Genomic DNA, 24,231 nt, shown 5'->3' with positions numbered 1-24,231 from the left:
TTTCTTGAAAAAAAGGTAATTCCTAAAAATAAAAATTTTCTTTTTTTAAAGAGTCCCTGAGATCGTAAAAGCTAGTGACAACTGGTAATTGTATATTGAACCCTAAGACATTGACATATTATTTAAGCTGTAAAATTAAATAAATTTTTCTAAAAATATGAAAAATAAATAACAGCTTAAATAAAAACGAATATGAATATATATTTTGAGCAATAAATGAGGAAAGCATATATTATTCATTAAAATTCTATAATTTGGACAAAATTTCTCAAGTTGATGATAATATTTATCTTGGTAACTAATCATCATTTTATTCATAACATAATTTTATCACAAAACATAATGATTGATTGCATTTGTGGAAAGTTCTGATTATTAATATATTATATTTCAATTCCAAATAGCATACTTCTTAAACTAGAACAATTATTGATTTACTTTATAAATAAAACAAAATATTGTAAAAATAATAAACTATATATAAATAAAACTGAAACAATTAAATTACATTGAAATAATCTATAAACAATAAATATATCAATCAAATACATGTAATATTTTTGTTAAGGGTTGTCATCTTCAACGACAATGGTCTTACATATCAAATCGTACAAGGCTCTCTTCTGGGGATTGACTACTATGCTGGCAAAAGTGGGAAAAACCAACGCCAAAGAAAAATTCTTGAGAAAAGATCTTAACAGGGCCCTTAAAATATCATAATTATATATTCGATATTAATAATTTTATAAAAATAATTATTAATTTGACATAATAAGTGATATCACATTTATGCATAAGAGCAGACCTGCAGTTGCACCTATTTAAGAACTTGGCCTGGGTATAAAATTGTTTTTTTTGCCCGGGTTACAAAAAACTAATTTTAAAGATCGGCTCGCTATAAAATTGGGCCGGGTATGTCTCTAAAATGAATGGATTTAAAAGATATACTTGGGAAATCCTATATCAAGGGCAGGAGAAATAAAGTATGTTTCTTCGACGCCGGGTATGGAATAAATAGTTTCACAAGAAACTATTTTAAGTTTTAACATTAGTTTACCAGGCGTTGCTCCACCTTGTCCAAAGTAGCCTCTACGGGTGTAAGCTGCCTGAAAATATAAATATTTTTTAATATATAGGTGAATGTTAAAATTCATTATTCCTAATAAATTTTTATTATTAAAAAAATGTATTTCGTGCTTATGAATAGTTAAAAGAAAAGGTAAACAATAAAAAAAAGATATTCAACAAGATTCGGCTTTTCCTCAAAATGTAACCATTTTATTTTGGTAGTTGAAATCTAGCTAAGTTATATTTGGCAAATGTTTTTTAAAAAAAATCAATAGAAGATTAGGCTAATAAAATCCACAATTCTATTTATAAATATATTTAAAAATTAGAATTTAATAAAAAGTTATATTTAATCCTCTTTAAAAAATAGGAATGAAGGAAAGTGTGGTGCGGTAAAAATATTATTTGCTCTTAGTTCGAAATGTGCTAGGATTATGAATGGATGATTAATATTTTAATATCTCATTATCAAATCTGAAATATTTGATAAAATAACAAAGTATACTCAACAGAATAAAAAATATAATTTTATAAAAAAAAGTGTCACGAACTTCTATAAAACATACACATATTCTATGAATCAGCTCTAAGACAAGGAATTCAGATGTCATATTTAAAGTTGTTTGTAAAGTTATTTCAGACGTGAATAGAGCTTCCAAATGAGTAGTGTTTAAATCTCTGTTAATAAAAAAAACATAATAAAAGGTTCGAAATATTTTTATGAGTCGGGCTAAGCCAAAGTTTCCTTAAAGATGATAATTTATTATTATAGTGCAGGGCATAAAACTTATATAAAAGATATTTTATGGGTTCAGCAAGGTAAAAATAATTAAAAGCCTGGTTAAAAAAATTCAATAAAAATTTGATGGGCTGGTTCAGCCCACAACCTTTAGTAAGGTTTAAATTTTTTTTAAAGCATAAACTATGGTATAATACTCTTATAAATAAGGCATATATTTTTTTAAATGTGCGTATTAAGGCAAAATAAGACATCAAAAAATTTCTTAGTAGATCAAGTTAGATATAAAAGAGACAGCAAAACCTGGAATTCGAACCGAACACAGAGAAGAAAACCCGGGTTTTTTAAAATCTGAACCCGAACCGAACCGGAACCCCGTTTATAAAATTTAAAACCCCGAACCGAACCCGGAAATTTTTCTAAACAAGGGTTCAACCGGGTTCAGTGTATTGTTTAAAATCATTAAGATATTTGTATAATTGTAAATACAAATATTAATAATTTAATTGAGATTTTATAATATTTTCAAATTTCCAATTAAATGAAGTGTTAATAAATTTTAAACAACTTAATTTATTTACGCCATTTTTAAATTTATTCTTAAAGATTTCGTTAATAAATTTTAAACAATAAATTTCATTTATGCCAATTTTTTTAAAATTTTTAACTTATTCTCAAAGATTATTAATTAGAGCAATGTGAAAGGGAACAAGTCAAAATAAAAATTATTATATTGGATATTGTTAATTTAAAGAATTCTCAAAATCGAACTTAAAAATTGTTAAACAAAGATGTGAGGCAGTTTTTGTAAACTTATCAAAATCATTTTATAATTTATATATGCTGTTTTTTAATTCTATGAAATCACTGCTATTTAAAAAAATTATTCTCTTTACTCTTTTATTTGAAAGTTTAATAAATGTTCATCAATTCATCATTTTATTATATAGATTAAAGATCAAAGATAAAATCATATTTGAGAAGCATTTTACTCTTGATACAATAGAAAATAAATCAGTGTGCTCATATTACAAATTAAAAATGTCCTGGTAATCATTTGTCAAATTTAGATATACATCTGGAAAGAAATCACAACAATGAATATCTAAATTATTAAAATAAAAAAACAAAATAAAATATCAGGAAGTGTTATTTGCAAAAAAGCCCAAAATTAATATGGAAACTTTTTTTCCAAAAAATCTATAAATATAAATTTAACATCTAATGATTTGATGAGTTTTATCATAGAACTTGTTACTGTAAATGGTAGGCCTCTATCAATTATTGAAGATTCGGGATTTCAAATAATCATAAATCCACTTTTATCTGGGCAACAATCCTGAAATAATAGAACAGCCCAATCCATTAGAGATAAAAAAATCCATACTGAGGCAAAAAATGATAACAATAAATAAAAATCTGGGCCAAATTTAAAGATAATAACTCAGGCCAAAAATATCTTTTTCTTAAAATATTGGCTAGTCCTGAAAATGGAGATTTTGAATTTTGTACAAGGACATTTTGACTTATATATAGGTCACTAATATATATTATATTTCTTAATAAAAATAGGGAAATTAATAATTACATTATATCAAATATATCAGCAATGATGTAAGTTATTAGAAGTTTGACAACTAATAAAGTAAAAAAATCAACCATTTCTGCTAGTATTCTCTTGGTCACGCTTCCAAGTTTGTAGATTTGGCCTATTAAAAAAATATATATATGTGTTTATTTAGCATAATTGATGTAAATTAATTTAAGGAAAAAAGGAATTATATATTTTTTTAAAAAGTATTAAGGCAAACAATGCAATGCATAATTATATTGTTTATTTTTTTTTGACTTTCATTGCTTTTATTTTGAGGGTATATATAATCCAATTTATAAAAAAGTTCGGTAACTCACTGAAACTCAGGGAAATTTTTAATATTTATTTTATTTAAAATATATAAATATGCGATCGTGTGGATATGGGTGGAAATTTTTTGAAGTAATAATAATTCAAAGTTTCATTACTCGAATTAAGAATTTCATATTTTTTTTCTTGTGAAAATTTCAAAATTCTTTAATCATACATTAAAAATGGGAAAAGGCGTGTGCTATAATAAATGCTACTAAGTTAGGTATAATTTTAAGGAACATAAATAGTTCTATATAAATTATATCATTTAAAAATTTAATTAATTTACTTAAATTTGACATATTTTTAAAATTACGAAAATAAGAATATTCACATACATATAAATGAGAGGAAGATTTTCTTCAAGTTCTAAGGATGTTCGCTATTAAGATTCTTGGTAACAGATTAAATCATGGGGAAATTTTCATATATTATTTTTTTTTTTAAATATATTTTTTTTATTTATTTTTTTATTTATTATTTTTTTTAAATTTAAAAAAAATCTTAAGTATATTTAAGAATTTAGAAAAAAAGAGTATTTAAAAAAAAGAGTATATTTAAGAATTTAGAAAAAAAGAGTATATTTAAGAATTTAGAAAAAAAGAGTATATTTAAGAATTTAGAAAAAAAGAGTATATTTAAGAATTTAGAAAAAAAGAGTATATTTAAGAATTTAGAAAAAAAGAATATATTTAAGAATTAAGAAAAAAAGTATATTTAAGAATTTAGAAAAAAAGAGTATATTTAAGAATTTAATAAAAATAGGTATACTAAATAATTAATCAATTTATTTGAATAAACATAACATATATACAATGTTAAATTTAAAAAACTTTGATATTGTATCAAAAAATTTCCTTAAAAATCCACACGATATTTATCAAAAAAAAAATCTAAAAATACGCCAATTGAAAGAAAAAGGTAACATTCAAAAATTTCTACCTAAATCCAGACAATCTAAAAAAAATAAATAAAAAATTTAAAAAAAATAAATAAAAATATATGAAAATTTCCCCATGATTTAATCTGTAACCGATTCTTCCATAAATGCTTAAAACGTTGAATATGGGTCGATATATCATTTGGGTCTATAAGGTTTCTGTTGTGATTGGCCGAGTAATGATCATATACATTTTCATTTTGTTATAACTTGAAAAAATATTATATTTTAAGATTTGTGCGATCGCATATTTATTATTTTTTAATAAAAAAAATATATAAAAAAAAATATTTAAAATAAAAAAATAATATTAAAAATTTTCCCGCCCCGAGTTTCAGTGAGTTACCAAAATTCAAAGTTAATTTACTTACATTCCAAATCAAATGAAAAGACTAGAATATTTCTATACTCTTTGTAGGGATATAAGAAGAATATTTTACTAGGGTAAATTTTTTTCTATAAAATTTATATATTTTTAGTTTATAATATACTAAACACAAATCTTTAAGACTTTTATTACTAGTTTAATTTCATCGTTATATAAAATAATAGTAAATATTTGAAGATAAATTCATGTAATATCTCATTTTAAATCAGAATTTACCTTTAATTGTATAGAACAAATTATTGGGGTAAGCGTCATAAATTTTTGGAAAGACTGAGTCTCCCAATAACTACAACCTTAAATTTTATAGAATTAGTGAAGATTAGACAGAACCAGTTCAGTCAGATAGATTTTGACAGATAAAATAAATAGATTCCATTTGGTTTGAAATAGAACTGAAAGTCAACAACTTTTGTTGAACTTTTAGGTTTACTTTATAAGACTATTAATTCCTTTTTCTCATAAAGCTCAATCTTATATGCGCTCAATATATTAATAAAATCTTATCCATTTTAAATGATAGGCATTCCTGATTGCATTTGAAGCATCGGAAACTAAATAATTGGGTTTAATTTGCTGGTCTATTTGGCGTAATCCACCTACAAGCAGGGTTTCGAACCGTTTAGTATAACGGTTCGGTTCTTTCCGGTTTTTAGTTTAAAATTTTATAAAGGTTTTGTTCCATTTCGGTTTTTAAAAAAAATCATATCGGTTCGGTTTATAACGGTTCTTTTCGGTTTGTTCCGGTTTTTATAAATTTAATTTAAAAAAAAATTAATCATTAACCATGTATATATTAATTTTAAAGAAAAATCTTTTTAGTTTATAATTTCTTATTTAATTTATCCATGATAATCTAATAGATATTTTTATTAAATTTAGGAAATATAAATTAGACAAATTAGTTTTTTTTTATTTCATAAATAAATAAGATAAAAACAAACATGCGTAAATACAATAATCAATAAAATAATATGTATACTATACTATTTAGGTTTAAAAAGAGAATTCGAACGGATAACTAAAATATTTTCTAATATTTCAGGATTTAATTTAGTTCTCTGCGCAGAGAGTATAAACTTAAGCTTGAAAATGCTCTTTCTACGGAGACCTGCGTAGCTGGAACTGCTAGCACAGTTATAGATAACTTATAAAGTTCTGGCATACTATTCTTTACATTTTCCCAATAATTCAAAAGATTAGTATCTTTTTCTAATCTCTCTATATTATCAAATGACCGAATTATATATTCTATTTCTATACATTTATTATAATTTTCGATGCCCTGAGAATTATTCTTATTAAGACTTTCATGCGACTTTAATAAATCTTCAAAATCATCATCTAAATTATCCTTCGAATACGAATACGTAGGCATAGTATTTAGAATTTCAATATTATGATTATTTAGATTTTGTATCAAGTTCCAATTTTTACAAAGATGTTTTCTGGCGATCTCTCTTTCTTCAAAAGTTAAAAATACATTAATCTAGGGTCGAGATAAATAGCAGAGCAAAAAACTTCATTTTTAAAATTTATTTCTCGTGCTTTCATCGTAGAAACTAAAAGTCTGGCAAATGGAGTGTCTACTTTACTCGTTTGCATGAGACATATGATTCACGCAGCATAAAAATCGCCCATTATCAATTGTTCACTTTGTAAATATTTTGTCAAAACATAAGCTGGATATAAAGCTTTTAATATGTCACTAATTATTTCCCATTCATTCTCTGATAAACATTTTTGATCGCTTTGGAGCGATATTTCTTGGCAAAAGCTTTTTAACTCTAGTAATCTCTCCAACATTAAATAGATAAAGTTCCATCTTGTGCAACAATCTATTAGTGGTTTTTTCAAATTTAATTTTGAGAGAATAGCCATTGTTGTCTGATTTCTTATTTTTTTGCAGATGTTTCTTGCTTTATTTATAATGACAATTTCATTTGAATTTTTAATGCAATCATTAATTGCTAATTGAAATGTATGTGAAGCACATCTAACACCTATTAATATGGGTCTGGCATTTGATGCAAGATTAATATTTTCAATATTAAAAGGTTCTTTATTTTCATCATGAATTATATCATTATTATTTAAATCATCATTATCTATATCATTATTATTTAAATCATCATTAATTAAATAATCGTTAAGGTCATCATCTTCTTCATCGTGTAGTATTAATAGCTTAATTAACTTAATCATATTTGCTGCAGTATCGGTGGTTATTGTGTAAATCTGCTCAATTTTTATTTCATATTCTTTTAAAACATCTAGAATAATTTTTTTAAGATATTCTGATGTGTGTCGTTCTTTAATCACTTTCATGCATAGAGTCCTTAATTTTATTTTTCCGTTATTTATAAATTGAATATTGATCACCAATATGGACCTATCATATCTAGTTGCTATATCTAATTTTAACGAAATAAGTTTTTGATACACTTCCTTTTTTATATTTTCCGAAAAATCTAACGCCATTTTTTTAATATTATTGCGTATATTTTCCGAATTGATAGTTAAATTTCCACCCAATCCTATAATTATTGGATCTATAATATTTCGAAATGCTTTGTCGTCTATTGATTTTATTGGCCTACCATGAACTGTTATTAGCTCGGTGCAGGAGCGGATTAAAGTTTCTTTATTTATATTGATTTATATTGTAGTAGTGTTGGACTTAAAAGCATCTTGGATTGTATTATACTGGTTTGCAGTTTTCGTTATTTGAATTTTTTTAATAGTCAAATTTTCTTTCTTTTTTCTTAATGTTTTGAATTCCCTATTGTGGAATCTTTCTATATGTCGTTCAAGATTTGCAGCATGGTCTCCAGTTAAGATCTTACCACAATCTTCTATTTTACAAATAGATTGATTTTTTATGATATCTTATTTAAAAAGGAACGCACAGGATTTGACTTTTCCCGAACCATTTAATAGAAAACTAAAAAGCTATATGATGATAGATGAAAATCTTTTATTATATAAATAGAATAAATAAAAACGCTTAATAGAAACAATTTTACCTTTATTTTTTTAAATAACTTGGATTATAGAATTTAAATGACAATAAATAAAATGGTCAGCAATAAATATTTTAATGATATAATAATTTTTTATTTAGAAAAATCATATTATTCAGAATTCTAATATTTATTATTAAAATAATATGTTAGTTAGCATTTACCATTATCATATATGCAAAATAAAAAAATATATGATTAAAGAATGGCATTTGTAATGAATATTTTTCTAAATCTGTATTTTTAAATAATAAAAATTTTACTATAAATCTTCAGTTTAAATAAGTTAACTAACATTGCATTAAATTATTTTATACTTTTATTTATTTGTGTTTTATATTAAATAGACTTACATTTAAAAATAGGAATTATATTTTGATGTTAAACTAAATATAACTAGTATAGTTTAATTCAAATTACCCACTCTAATATATTCTATATAAACTAAGATAAACTTTTTTTTAATATATCAATTAATAAGAAATTATTGTAAAACAATATTATATAAAAATTGGTCAGTACTTTATTTCTGTTAGATGTTAATATAATATGACAGAATAGGTAATTTAAGTTAAACTATAGTATTTATATTTAGTTTAACATTAAAATGTAATTCCTATTTTTAATTAACTGTAAGTTTATTTAAATATAAAACACATTAATAAATAAATAAAAGTATAAAAATAATTTAATGCAATGTTAATTAACTTATTTAAACGATTTATAGTAAGATTTTTATTATTTAAAAATACAGATTTAGAAAAATATTCATTACAAATGCCATTCTTTAATCATATTTTTTTATTTTACATATATGATAATGGTAAATGCTAACTAATATATTATAATAAATAATTTATAATATTAGAATTCTGAATTTAAAAAAACAATGATTATAAATAAAAAATTATTATATCATTAAAATATTGCTGACTATTTTATTTATTGTCATTTAAATTCTATGATCCAAGTTTTTATAATGAGATAAAAAATTTAATTTAGCCAAGAATAATTATGTCTGATTTTAAGATATCTTATCTAATTAACAGATAAATTGTCTAATCTCTTATAAATTAAGTATTTAAAGAAAAAACAACAAACCTGGTATTATTTGATATATAATGTTGATAATATAAAAATATTTAATTTGATATATAATGTTGATAATATGGAAATATTTAATTTGAAAAGAAATCACCAATTGAAAAAATGCCCCCAAGGAAAATTAAAATTAATTATTTTTAAAACCGTTTTGAACCGGTTTAAAATATTTATAACGGTTCGGTTCGCTCTTTTAATATTTTCTTCATAACGGTTCGGTTAAGGTTACGGTTCAGAAAATCATAACGGTTCATTCCGGTTTTGCGGTTCGGTTCGAACCCCTGCCTACAAGCCTTAAATATGAATTGAAAATCTGTTCTTTCTTCATAGAACATACTGATAAACACAAAAATGGAAGATAAGTTTAAAATATTTTGTAACTGCCAACTACTACTAAAATTGGGTATCTAACCCATTAAATTTGTAAATTGTTTATAGAAATGAAGGCTTATAGTTTTATTTGAATCAGCAATGCATATTGATAACAGCAGATACGAAGGTCATAATCAAGATGTTTTTTTGATTTAAAATTGAAACCCAAGAAAATATTACTTTAAATATGTAATACGCTTAAAAATAAAGCACAGTGAGCAATTAAAACAAGAAATATATGGACCAACTTAAATGAGTTTTAGGAACAATGGTGCTTAGAGCATAACGTGGTTGGACCATTCTATGTCAATCGATCAAAAAAGGTACATCTAAAATTATTTAGATTGGTAAAAAAAATGAGAAAGCCATTGTAGCTCGCTAGAACACCTGATTTCCGGCCTCAAAGGTGCGAAAAATAGTGACTTTTGAGTCTGTAAAATTTTGAAAAAGTTTATATCTCAAAAACTATTTAGGGTAAAAATAAATATAATAAATCATATTGTAGGTAAAAAAAAATCTAGGTCTATCGAAAGAAAAAAATTGGCGTCAATTTGAGTATTTAACTTCCGGTTTACTTATATTGCTTTACCCGTGTTTTTAAGCAATATTTCGGCCGACCCCTTTTATAATTGTTAAAAATTGCACGAATTATTTAGATCGGCAAAAAAAAATAAGAGAGCCGTTTATTTTATTTACTAGCAAACTACAGAACCTCAAAGGTGCGACAAATGAAAATTTCGTACCTGCAAAATTTATAAATTGCTTATATCTCAAAATTTTTTTGTAATATGAATTCTATTAAAATGAATTTAAATTAAGGAGAATATTAGTTCAGGATGATGTTGAAAATTATGCCTTTGGGGTTCAGTATAATAATTTCACTAGAATAAAGTGCAAGTAATTATTCGTCCTTTTGTGATTTATTACAAGACATTTAATAGTTTAAATCATTTAAGTAACATAATAATATCGGAATCTCTCATTCATACAATTGCCGTTCATTTATTCCAAACCCAAGAAAATTCTTCTACTTTTTAGACGAAATAATAATATAAGAATAGCAAATAATAAATCTTTGCCACCATGAAGATGATTTCGGAATAAAATTGAGTCACATCTCTTAGCAAATCGGCTTGTGACGGATTTGGAGGTATAGTCAAACCTTTAGTGGCTAGGGCTAGACCTTTTCAGAAAAAATATTCTAAAGAGTTTTTGCCTATTCTAAGAAAAAGATTAAACGCATAAGATTTCTAATTTTAATATATATTTAGGGATGTACCGATACTTTATATCGGATCGGGCAGATATTTCAACTATTTTAAAATAACGGTTATCGGCCAATATTATAAAATTTTCCGATCCGATCCGATAAAAAATGGCGTTTTTAACAAAAATAAAATGTTATAAAAATTTTAAAAAAAAGTTAAATCGAAAATCATTTATTTATATAAATAAAATCGAAATCCATTTTTATGTTAATTTTTTTAATAATAATAATCAATTAATAAGCATTCTGCCATATTGTTATTTTTTTTGTGCATTCTGTTTATAAAAGTGTGCGATAATCTCTTCAGAATCTGTTCTTAGGGAAGCCGGTGATATTGACAGTTACCATCACGGCAGGCTGACCTTTGATAAATTAGAAATTTTGGTATTTCTATAAAGAAATCTTCGATATATTAATGTTAAATATTATTTTAAATATTTATATCAAATTTTATAATATATTTGTTTATTACTTTATATGTATATAGATTAATATACTTATTATATAAAAGTAATTTAACAATAAAAATATTTTATATATTTTTAGAATTGCAATTGAATTAAATATAAACTATAACTGATCATTATAATATATTTAAATGACTTAAGTTATGGTAAGTTAAATTATAGATATTATATTAATAAAAGGTATATTAAAAATAAAACCATTGGTATCTTTACAGAATACAAAATTAGATATGATATCGGATCGGTGGCCGATATCAAATTAATATCGGATCGGTGGCCGATATCAAATTAATATCGGATCGGCCTTCAAAAAGTGGTATCGGTACACCCCTTAGATATATTATAAAATCTTTTTATTAAGAAATAGGATTTTCCTATATTATGGAAGACGAATGTGAGAAAGAGAAAATAATTTTAGAAGAGATTCAATAAAAAGCGTACAATATATTAGGAACGTAAAAATTGCATACTTTTTATCAGAGACCTGCAGAGGTAACATTTGCACGAATCCCGGAAAATAATTCCCCGGAAAAAAAATCCCGGAAAATAAATCCCCGGAAATTAATTCCCCGGAAAAACTTGTATAAAACAAATTTTTTAATTAAAAAATGCTTTATATTAAGTAAAATCAATTTTATTTATCCTTAAGGTATTACAAACTTCAAGAAGTGATTTGATTGTTTTGGTAAAATATATTCTAAAAATTTAGATATGAATTATAAAAAAATATATTAATATACTTGAATATATTGGGGCTTATTTAAGATATTCCTTTATTTGATTGTTTTGGTAAAATATTTTGTAAAATAGATATGAATTATAAAAAAATATATTAATACTTTGAATAAATTTGCAGGAAATTAATAATTAGATCGATCTGTGAGTGTTAGGTAGTGTTAACCATCACCCAATATTATATTAATCATAACTATAATATAATATAATCTTAAAACCATTAACTCATAATGTAAAAATTTTTATAAAAAATATTAAGGCCCGGCTCGGGTTTAACAATCTTAGGCCCGGCCCGGATATATTTAAAAAAAAATTATTTAGGCCCGGCCCGGATATGTTTAAAAAAATTTTTTTAGGCCCGGCCCGGGTATATTAAAAAAATTTAATATACGGCCCGACCTGGGCCGGGCCTGCAGGTCTATGCTTTTTATAATCTCAGGATAAAATTTAAGCTAAATTTTATTTAAATATAAGAATCACAAATATTAAATATAGCATTTCACTCGAATGTTAATGCGAATTCAATATATGAAAAAATAAAGGATTCATAACATGTATCCAGAGTTGTTAAAGTTGCGAGTTTATTGTAGCGCACTATCTTTTTTGGTAGCTATAGTTAATAGCGTGCTACTTTTTTAAAAATTATTTATTTTTTAGGCGCGCTCCTTTTTTTGATAGTAGCTAAAAAATATAATGAATGTAACCATAAATGTGAAAATTTAAATATAATATCATAATTATTTATAATTTTTATTATTAAATAATTTATATTTCAAATTTATATCATAAATCTAAATGTGTAAATTATTTAAAATATCATCGCAAATGGATATCCAAATCGTTGAAAGTGAGTCAGACGATGATAATAATGAAATGGAAGATACCCGGGAGGAAAGTGTTCTTTATTAACAATAATACAAGTTTCCCACCAAAGTTTGAAAAATATTTTGAAATTATATAAAAACCAAAACTGGCTACAAATTAATTTGTTTAAAATGTAAAAAAAAAAATTCTCAAATCAATCCAGTAGCTATAACCTCAAAAAACATCTAAAGGTAATTGTGATTTTAAAATTATAGTATTTATTTTATAAATGTTCATGCCAACAGTTTTAAGGAGATAGAAAAACAACTAAATAATTTTGGTATAAGCGACTCTACATCCAAAAAGACCAATTCAATTCAATTCAAACCAAATTGATTAATAATGCACATGCCTAGTGTTGTAAAAAGTCGAGTTCTTACGGCTTGCGACTCGAGTCATAGTCGTAAAAACGGCTTCGACACAAGCCGATCAAGGAGCCGCATGAGCCGATTCACTTAGTTGGCGCATGTAGTCGGCTCGCTTAGTCGACTTATGAAGCAGGCTCGTGTAAGTCGATTCGCTGGGTCTGCTCAATTTTTTAGTTTTTCTATAAAATCTGGTAACGTGCTAAATTTTGGGTTACTGATTAATGTGAACAAAATTATAATAAGAATATTCATGTCGTAACTAAAAATGGCTATGGACTAGGGTTGCCATGTCTCCCCCCATCAGCGGGAGACTCCCGAAATTTTTTAGTTTACACGCAGACATCTCTCTCCTGCAAAACTACCGCAAATGGAAATTTCCCGCAATTTTTTTAAAAAAGTATTTTAACGTTTTTAATATATAAATAATGATTTTGATAGACATTAATTGATTATTTTTATATATTTAAAATAAATTTTAAATATTTATTCGAAAAACATGTCTAGTTTGTAAATTTCTTTCTATCCTTTTTATTTTCATCCAATAATAAATCAATATCATTTCATTCATATAAGTCAGTACAGGGGAGTATATCAACATCGATTGCAATACAAAAATAATCTCAAAAATAATAAATAATACAGATGCAACTACATTTGCGGAAATCGTATACATCTATCATGTAGTTTAACATTCACAGAGCTATATCATCACAATGTGGGTCAAATCTTATAACGACTACATAAGTGCAAACCTTACTTGTGGGAGAACAAAAATGAGCAAGGTTATCACAAGTGTTTTAGTATCTGGATCCTAGAGGTCAATTCTAGATGATTTGAAAGATGGGCATCCATATGCAATTCTAACAGATGCATTTAATGAGGGAAATATTTAAACATTTCCCTCGATCCTTCGCTATTTCAACAAGAATAAGAACATTTCAATAAAACTGTTAAAATTTTTTCCTCGGATAGTGAAAAATCCAACGATATAGCTAGCCACATAATGGTAAATATAGCTGCAGGGTTATCAATGATTTGCATTTCAGCTTTCTGCGCTGATAATGCCTGATGTGTATTAAATTGTTGTTTTTTGTAAAATGTTTATTATTATTATTATTATTATATATTTTGAGATTAATTTGAATAATAAAGGCTGATTTTGATTTTTTACATTACAAATTAAAAGAATAAGAAAAACTCGTTTACTATTAAAATACATTACATAAATTGATTACCCCTAAAGTGAACTCCAATATCAAAAGAAGAAGCGCTAGATCAAATACAGGTGGGAGAAACACCTTTAAATGCAAGCGAAATTGAAAGAGAAACAATGCGAGATGATATACTTTCTAAAGTATAAATACAATAGATGGATGGCCAATAAACTATGATGCATGTTTAAAGGAGTATAGTTAAAGGAGAGAGGAAATTACAACTGAGAGAGGTTGTTTATTATGGAGAACGAAAATGATAATACCAACAATACCAAAACAACGTGTTGGACATGATACATAAGGACATATCGGAATGGTAAAAATGGAGATGAGAGCACGACAATATGCGTGGTGGCTTAATATAAACCAAGATATAGAAACCTGGGTCGAAAAATGTAGAGAATGCCAGGAACAACACGATATGTCTCAAAAGACAGCAATTCAAAATTGGCCAAAACCACCAAAAGCATGGCATCGAGATATTGATTATGCTGGACCATTTCAAAATCATTATTGGTTGGTAGTGATAGATGCTAGCAGTCGCTGGCCAGAAATAGTTCCCATGACTAACACTACAACCGAAAGCATGATAAAAATATTAAGAAATATTTTTGCAAGATTCGGATTTCCCAAAATAATCGTTTCTGATAACGGACCCCATTCAGCAGCAAAGATTTCAATGATTTTTGTGAAAAAAACGGAATTCAATTAGTGCACGGAAGTCCTTACCATCCTCAGACAAACTGCATGGCCGAACGTTTAGTTCGAACTTTTAAACAGAGTATAAATATAAGAAACGTGAGGGATTTAGAAACCAGCCTAGCTATTTTTCTCCACAATTACAGAAATACACCAGGAACAGAAACTGAACAAAGTCCCCTGAAATACTACTAAAATTTAAACCTAGAGGATTGTTAGATCAAATTTTCGAACGGGGAAACAAAAAGGAGAAGTTTGAATACCACAATCAAAAATTTCAGATAAATGAAAAAGTTTGGTCGCGCTTTTACAATAAAGAAAAAAAATGAGAAGAAGCCATTATTAAAGGCATACTCGGAAGTATAGCGGGTAAAACGATTATACGTCATAAGGACTAATTAAGGAAAAGAACCGAAAATGTATTAATTGAAGAATACGAATTAGAAGAGAGCACGAAGTAAAAGAGAAAACCGAAGAGATAGTAAACAAAGAGATAGTAAACAAAGAGGATGTAATAAAAAATAACGATGAAATGAATTCAAAGGAGAGGGAGGAAGAAATAAGTCAAGATCGATATCCCAAAAGGATACGATCGATACCAGATCGACTGGGGATAAATGATGTGTATTTAATTGTTGTTTTTTTGTTATTTTTTGTAAAATGTTTATTTTTATTATTATTATATATTTTGAGATTAATTTGAATAATAAAGGCTGATTTTGATTTTTTACATTACAAATTAAAAGAATAAGAAAAACTCGTTTACTATTAAAATACATTACAATGACTCTGTAACTTTTGGCAAAAACCAAAGTTACTGAATTGAGGCAGCACAATAATGAATTAATATTAATTGGCTGTATATGCCATATACTACATAATTCTTGCAAGAAGGCAATGAATGTACTATCTGTGGATGTCGAAATAATTGTGATGAAATGTTTTAACGAATTTAGTTCATCAACTAAAAGAGTTAATGAATTTAAAGAGTTGGTGAAGTGGTCTGACTTAGAATGGTGTGAGTTGTTCCGATATATACCTATCAGGTTGTTATCATTAATACCTGCCATCGATTGAATTTTAAAATTTTAGAAACCCTTAAAAAAAATACTTATTAAATAGAGATTTTAAAAGCTGTCCTAAAATTTTGATTTGGGATTCGTTTCACTTGTAGAAATCTACTTCATGCAGTTAATATTCAATTGCAATCAGAATATTCTTTATTAAAAAAGATTCACAAAATCATGCTACAGCTCTGTTCATCTCTACAGTTAAAAATTGATAATAAATTTTATGGCGCTATTGCTAAAAATATTATATTAAATTGTTCAAATAATACTCGAATTAATACATTTTTATATGAAGCAGATATTTTTATTAAGACAATTTTAGAATATTTACAATCAAAATTTGATTTTAATAACTCTATTTATAAATGTAATATTATGACCTTGGAACAGAAACCATCAATTAATGGTTTTTATAATTTAATAAATATATTAAAAATACCGAAAGACATTGATGTCTTGTTTGAGGAGATTCTAATTCTCTCTATTTTTTATGATTCGCCAAAATACTTAGTTAGATGGTCTAAAAGCAGAGGAGAATCGGGTATATTTTTCTTAATAACGATAAATCCCCATGCTTGGAAAAAATATGCGAGTATGTCTTCTCCTTACCTCATTCTAATGCCTCATCCGAGCGTATTTTTAGCCTGATGAGGACTACCTGGAAAAAGGAGAGAAATCGGATTGCTTTAACAACATTAGAGAAGCCGAGCTAATGGTTAAACAAATATATAATATATCATGCCAGGAATTTAATAAATATCTCAATAACGACGGTAAACATTTGGTTCTATTATTTAAATCTCAAATAAAATATAATTAAGTTTTAGCAATGGCGCCATAAAATTAATTTTAATTGTAAAGATGAACACATCTGCAGCATAATTTTGTGAATCTTTGTTAAGATTCTTCTGATTGCAACCACAACCACATTAACAGCATGTAGTAGATTTCCTACATGTAAAATCATTCCTAAATATACCTCTGCCATTCATTATTGAAAAAAATTTTCAAAATGTTAGGACAGCTTTTATAATCTTCATTTAAAAAATATATTATTAATGGTTTATAAAATTTTAAAATTCTATCGATGGCGGGTATTAGGAACATACCGCAACCAACATTGTGCTGACTCAATTCTGTAAATACATTCTGTTTTTACCAAATTCACTGAGGTATTATCAGATCAGAAAGCTGACATGCAATTTATTGATAATCTCGAATCTGCTATATTTACCATTATATGGTTAGCTATGTCTTTGAATTTTTCACTAAACGACATTAATTTTGTTATATTTCCCTTATTAGATGCATCTGTTAGAATTGCATATGTATGCCCATCTTTCAAATAGTCAGGAATTGACCTCCTGGATTTAAGTCCTAAAACATTGATGATAGCCTTGCTCATTTTTGTTCTACAAGTATAGTTTTCATTTATATTAGAGTCGTTAAATATTATGGGAAAAAGATTCTACCAACATTGTGATAATAAGTATCTCTGTGAATGTTGCAATACAAGATAAGTGATTAAAATTGCCGCAATTGTAGTTACATCTGTATTATTTCTTATTTTTAGAGTACCTTAATATGTATGTAAACGTGATAATAAAGCGCCTATCCCGAAAATGTTATACAAACATATGATAGATTTCCAATAGCGGTCGTTTTAAGGGACATTCAATAAAATATATTTTTAATTGTAAAATTAAAATCGTTTTTTTTAATAAAATTTTATCTTGTTTACATTCTTTTATATCTAAAAAAGATCGTTGGTCTTTTAAAATAAATTAATATATTCTAATAGGCCCGCAAAATTTTTTATTTAGCAATTTTTATATTTCTACCGCAATTTTCATATTTCTCCCGCATAATACCAAATTTCTCCTGCAATTTGAAAATTTGCAACCCTGCTCAGGACTCGAATTCGGCTTCAGGGATTATATACCTAATTTTTATATAATAAAAATATAATTTATATTGTAAAGATGTTAAATTAAAATTTCAGTGAAGATGTACCCTAGTAAAGTGACAATTGTCATAATCTTTGTAAGTTTTTTAAATTTGAAGTAAATCGGCTAAAATTAGTATTGCTAACACGTTTAAATAAAATTTTAGTGAAGATGTACCATTGATAAGTGACAATTGTCATAATCGTTGTTTTTAAAGTTTTTTAAATTTCTTTGACTTAAATGGGCTAAAATAAGTATTGCTAACATGTTTAAATAAAACTTCAGCGAAGATGTACTCTAGATACAGGGTTTCCCATTCAAAAAAGGAAAAGTGCCAATCAAAAAAGGGAAATCGTAATTTTTTTAAATTTTTCTTAAACTTTTATTTATTTTTGTTATTTTTTCTTAATTTCTTTCTAAATTTTTGCGATTTCTTTACGTTTTTTTTTACTGTCTCTTCTCAATTTATTTCTAACTTTTTGCGTTCTTTACTTTTATTTTTCTTCTCATTTGGATAATTCTTTTGTATTTTTAAAAATAATTTATAAATTTAGGTCCATTTTTTTAACAATTCTTTACATTATTTTTCATCATACATACAATATTCTTTTTATGATTTTTTCATTGTAATCTTTTATATACATTTCTAATCTTTTCAATCTCGGCATTTTTAATCTTTGTTTTTATGAGGATTTCTCAATTTTTTTCTTCTCATTTTTGATAATTATTTTTGCTAATTTTTCATTACAGAATCCTAGTACATATAATTTTGTTTATTAAAGACCATTTAGTTAAAACATCTATTTTATATCTGACTTTGATAAAACTAATTTATATATTTTAAAAAAAAATAAGGACGCATTTTTTTTTACTATATATAATATTTATTTATAAAATAACATACACTTTAAATAATAATAATTTTCTAATGCGTTTTAAAAATAAGAATTTAAAAATGATTATAATTTATTAATTTAAATATGTTTTGGTATTACAGTTCAAACCTATTTAATTTTAAAAAGGTACACTATAACCAAACGATTAATTTATAATTTAGCAATTGTAATTATATTGTCTGCCAAAAACATTAAATATAATTTTAAAAGATAATTATCAAAAATGAGAAGAAAAAAATTGAGAAATGCTCAAAAAAAATAAAGATTAAAAATGACGACATTAAAAGGTTAGAAATGTATGTAAAAGATTACAATGAAAAAATCATAAAAAGAATATTGTATGTATGATGAAAAAAAAACGTAAAGAATTGTTAAAATAATGGACCTAAATTTATATATTTTTTAAAAATACAAAAGAATTATCAAAATGAGAAAATAAATTGAGAGAAGATATAGTAAGAAAAATAAAAGTAAAGAAAATCGCAAAAAGTTAGAAATAAATTGAGAAAAGAAATCGCAAAAATTTAGAAAGAAATTAAGAAGGAATAACAAAAATAAATAAAAGTCTAAGAAAAATTTACATAAAATTTAAAAAAATTACGATTTTCCTTTTTTGATTGGGACTTTTCATTTTTTGAATGGGAAACCCTGTATCTAGAGTACATCTTCACTGAAGTTTTATTTTAATGTTATATATTTTTTGCCCATTTACGTCAAAAAAATTTAAAAAACTATAGAAACAACGATTATGACAATTGTCACTTATCTATGGTACATCTTCACTAAAATTTTAATTAAACATGTTAGCAATACTTATTTTAGCCCATTTACGTCAAAAAAATTTAAAAAACAACGATTATGACAATTGTCACTTATCTATGGTACATCTTCAATAAAATTTTATATAAACAGGTTAACAATACTTATTTTAGCCCATTTACGTCAAAAAAATTTAAAAAATTTTAAAAACAACGATTATGACAATTGTCACTTATCAATGGTACATCTTCACTAAAATTTTATTTAAACATAATAGCAATACTAATTTTAGCCCATTTACGTCAAAAAATTACAACGATTAAGACAATTGTCACTTATCAATGGTACATCTTCACTAAAATTTTATTTTAACATGTTAGCAACACTTATTTTAGCCCATTTACGTCAAATTTAAAAAACTTTAAAAACAACGATTATGACAATTGTCACTTATCTAGGGTACATCTTCACTGAAATTTTAATTTAACATCTTTACAATATAAATTATATTTTTACATTTTTATGTTATAAAAATTAGGTATATAATCCCTGAAGCCGAATTCGGGTCCTGAGCCAGTTTTAGTTACGATATGAATATTCTTATTATAATTTTGTTCACATTAATCAGTAACCATTTAGCAATTTACCAGATTTTATAAAAAAAATAAAAAAATTGAGCAGACCCATCGAGTCGACTACACGAGCCGACCAATGCAGCTCATTTAGTCGACTCGAGTCAAAGTCGTTTTATCGACTAGAAACTAGGTTCGAGTCGCAGCTAAGTCGACTCGGTTTAGCCGTTTAACAACACTACACATGCCAATATTTCTCAGAAACTGGCTATTAAAGTTATTGATGATTTTATAATTGATACAGTTCAGCCAATGACCTTAGTTGATAATACAACATTTACAATGATGATTAAAAGCTATCCCCTGGTGCAAAAATTTTATGTCGCCAGGCACTAATGAAAAAGATAGCAGATAACTTTAAAGTGATAAAAATGCTCTAATAGTAGAGAATCAGAGATATAATATATATGTACCACGGCTGATAGTTAAACACATAAGAGAAGATAAATACTTATTTATATTTATAAAATGATCTTGTATTAATATGAACATAAAATAATTAATATATAATATTTGGTGAGGATAATGATGTAGATGAGATACAAAATGATAGTCAACATGTATTGGAAGAGGAGGAAATAGATGTCCATTGATATAAATTAACTCTTAGAAGAAGGTTTAAATTATTTTATAATATTTGTTAATCTAATTAATATTCTATAGGATCTTCAATTAATCAATATAGCCTACATGCCATAATCTAAATTTGATAACAACCGTGGATGCTGAAGGAGCTCTAAAAAATGAAAATTTTAAAAGGGTATCAAGACTTTTTATAAATGTCAAACTTTATGGAATAAGCAGAACAAATCTTCTAAAGGCTCAGATATATTAAAAAAAAATTAGGCAGGTATTTCATAACTCCTAACTAGACTAGATGGAACTCAGTATACCAAACAATCAAATTAATAGCATTTTTTTCTGGGTGAAAGAATTAGAAATGTATTTTCTCTGTGACCATGTTGGAATTCAATATAATAACGATGAAGAGCATACTTTTATAAAAGAGTATAGAGAAAAAAATTCTAATTAATTATCACTGATAATTTTTTTGAAATAATAGATAATATAATAGAAAATCCCCTCGATGCATTTTTTTAAATCTAAAAATACTCAAATGAGTTTTTTGATAACCTTTCTTATATAAAAAATATGTATATAAAATTAAATACTGCCTTGCCCTCAAGTGCTAATGTTGAGAGATTATTTAGTAAGGCGAAACTTATACTTTCTGATCGTCGCTCTAGACTTGGGAATGATAAATTGAAATAATTTTATTATTAAAATTCAACAAAATAAATAAAAAATGAATATTACCATAAATAGTTATTTTTATTACATAAATTTTTTTATAATCAAAACTAACTATATTTAAATAGTTATAAATTTTGATTTTTATATATTATTTACAATATATTATAAGCAAAAATCTACTTTTAAAAAATAGTAGCTAATAGCGTGCTACTTTTTTTGATGGGTAATGATAGTGGTAGCGTCCTACTTTTTTTGACAAATAGCATTAGCTGTAGCATGCTACTTTTAAAAGTAGTGTTTAACAACTCTGCATGTATCTATGACAATCAATAGTGGGTGGATAATATTTTAGGGAAAAATTCAAAAAAGAGGTAGTAAGCTTTTTTTACATTCGAGAGGACCCTAAAATTCTTATACATATACCCCAATTGATAAATTGTGGATACAAAAATCACAAATTTTAGATGTGGCCAGTTCTTTAACTGCTATCGGATAACATAAAGATGAGACAATTAAAACTATTCATCCTTTTAAATTATGGGATAAATTTGATTTGATTATGTATCTATATTTCTATATTAATAAAAATATTGTATGAATGATATTTCTTATTGGAAATACCCACTGCCAAATTTTAGATATGGCCAGTTCTTTAATTGCTATCGGATAACATAAAGATGAGACATTTAAAACTATTCATCTTTTTAATATATTTTAAATTATGGAATAAATTTGATTTGATTATTATCTATATTTCTATATATTAATAAAAATATTGTATGAATGATATTTCTTATTGGAAATACCCACTGCCCTACAGTGTAATTGTACATTTAATAGAAATTCAAAATATTTTAGTATGAAAGGTGAAAATATCCTGTTATTGTTAAGTTAGCAACAAATTTTAACCATAATTATTGTTTTATATAGCGCCATCTATTTTATATAAAAAATTTAATTTTTGGTATAATTGCATATTTCAGAATAGATGATAGTATTACCAAGGTATACTAATTTATAAATGACAATAAAAATTTCAAAAACCAACTCCCCTTATTGCTTAAAAGATTGATAACACAGTATAGTAAACGGAAAGTAAAGACTCAAATTGATACCAATTTTTCTTCTTCTTTCAATAGTTTTATTTACAATATATATAGTTTTGAGATATAAGATTTACAGATTGGAAAGTTGCTATTTTTTGCACTTTTGAAGCTTTGTATCTTGAGAACCAGGTGTGCAAGCTAGCTAAAAGAAACCGATTTTTAACTTTTTATAACCTATCTAAATAATTCCAGAATTTTTAACAATTTTAAAGGGGGCCAGTGATTTGTGATTAATTTTACATGGAATGGGTATGTAATAGAATCTAAAGATATTGTGTTTGCCATATTATATGCTGTTGAATTTGATGCCAAAGATATAAGATGGTTCACAATTTTAACTTTTTATTTAACAAATCAAAAAATTAACAGCACTTAAATAGCAACCTATAAATTTTTATGTTTTAAAAATATACATTATCCTTCAATTCAAACAAGTAGAGAGTGGCATGGCAACCTATAAAAATCTCAATGGAGGCTGTATTTTTAAATAAAATTTAATAGGAAAAGAGAGCCCATGTAAACAAGCATGAAAATAATTTAATAAATGATAGTTGGGTACTTATATAGTTATAATAATAAACTTTTTTATTCAATAGCACCATGATCAATTTTTAACCTCTATTATTGGAATGAAGAGTATCAATATATGGTAAGCTAAGGGAATTGTTGTAATTGATATTTGAGAAGCTATGGTAGGAATATAAAGGATTATATGGTAATATGGATGGAAAATAGCCATTCTGCATAGCATGTGACTGAATATTATTTAAATTAACATACCTAAATTTTAATTAAATATTTAAAAAAATATTATAGCTCACAAATTATAGTCATATATCCATTTTCTTAATTTATTTGCATAATCAAAACTAGATATGCTTTCAAAATCAATCAAATTATTTTCCATTTCAGGTGTTTAGGATAAATGATTTTTTATTTAAAAAGTGTTTCTTCCTCTACATAAGCAATATCATGAACCAACATTTAATTTATAATAATCCAATTTTTAAAGCACTCATTCAATTTATTAGGACGATAATATTAAATATAATACAGCGAGTTTTCTCGTTGTTTATCGGGGATTATCATATATAATATGATTGGTCATGATCTAGCATTATACTTTATTTTAGATATAAATTCATATATCCGTTTAAAAAATATTATGACTAAAAAAATTAAAGATCAAGATGTTATTATTTTTGAAGAAAATATTAAACAAATTATGCATGTTGATGATTATACTGAAATAGTAACTGATAAAAATCAAAGGATTTATGCTATTAATAATATTGCAATCAAATATAAAACAATATTGACCAGAAATTTTGTATTCAAATTGAATGAGATTATTCATAGAAGATCTGAAATAAATTATGAAGAAATTTGTATTTTTATAAATTTTTTAATCAATTGCCTT

At 25.4% G+C, this 24,231-nt stretch overlaps 1 protein-coding gene across 1 annotated transcript; it reads right to left on the bottom strand.

Annotated features, from left to right (window-relative positions):
• Nucleotides 1-369: 369 nt before the first annotated feature.
• LOC135928380 (protein FAM8A1-like) lies at nucleotides 370-23,758 on the bottom strand. Its single transcript, XM_065464832.1, has 6 exons — nucleotides 23,633-23,758; nucleotides 23,428-23,591; nucleotides 3,396-3,516; nucleotides 1,620-1,746; nucleotides 949-1,106; nucleotides 370-705 (listed from the first exon to the last, which is right to left on the bottom strand). The coding sequence occupies exons 1-6, from the start codon at nucleotides 23,716-23,718 to the stop codon at nucleotides 564-566; spliced, it is 798 nt and encodes a 265-aa protein (XP_065320904.1). The 5' UTR covers nucleotides 23,719-23,758; the 3' UTR covers nucleotides 370-563.
• Between the last annotated feature and the right edge of the window lie 473 nt (nucleotides 23,759-24,231).

Source organism: Gordionus sp. m RMFG-2023, chromosome 4 (assembly GCF_954871325.1).
Source record: "Gordionus sp. m RMFG-2023 chromosome 4, tfGorSpeb1-WG-v2, whole genome shotgun sequence".
In the NCBI taxonomy this organism is placed as follows: domain Eukaryota; kingdom Metazoa; phylum Nematomorpha; class Gordioida; order Chordodea; family Parachordodidae; genus Gordionus; species Gordionus sp. m RMFG-2023.
The sequence above is the reverse complement of the archived record's forward strand: the minus strand, read 5'-3'. Positions and strand labels throughout refer to the sequence as shown.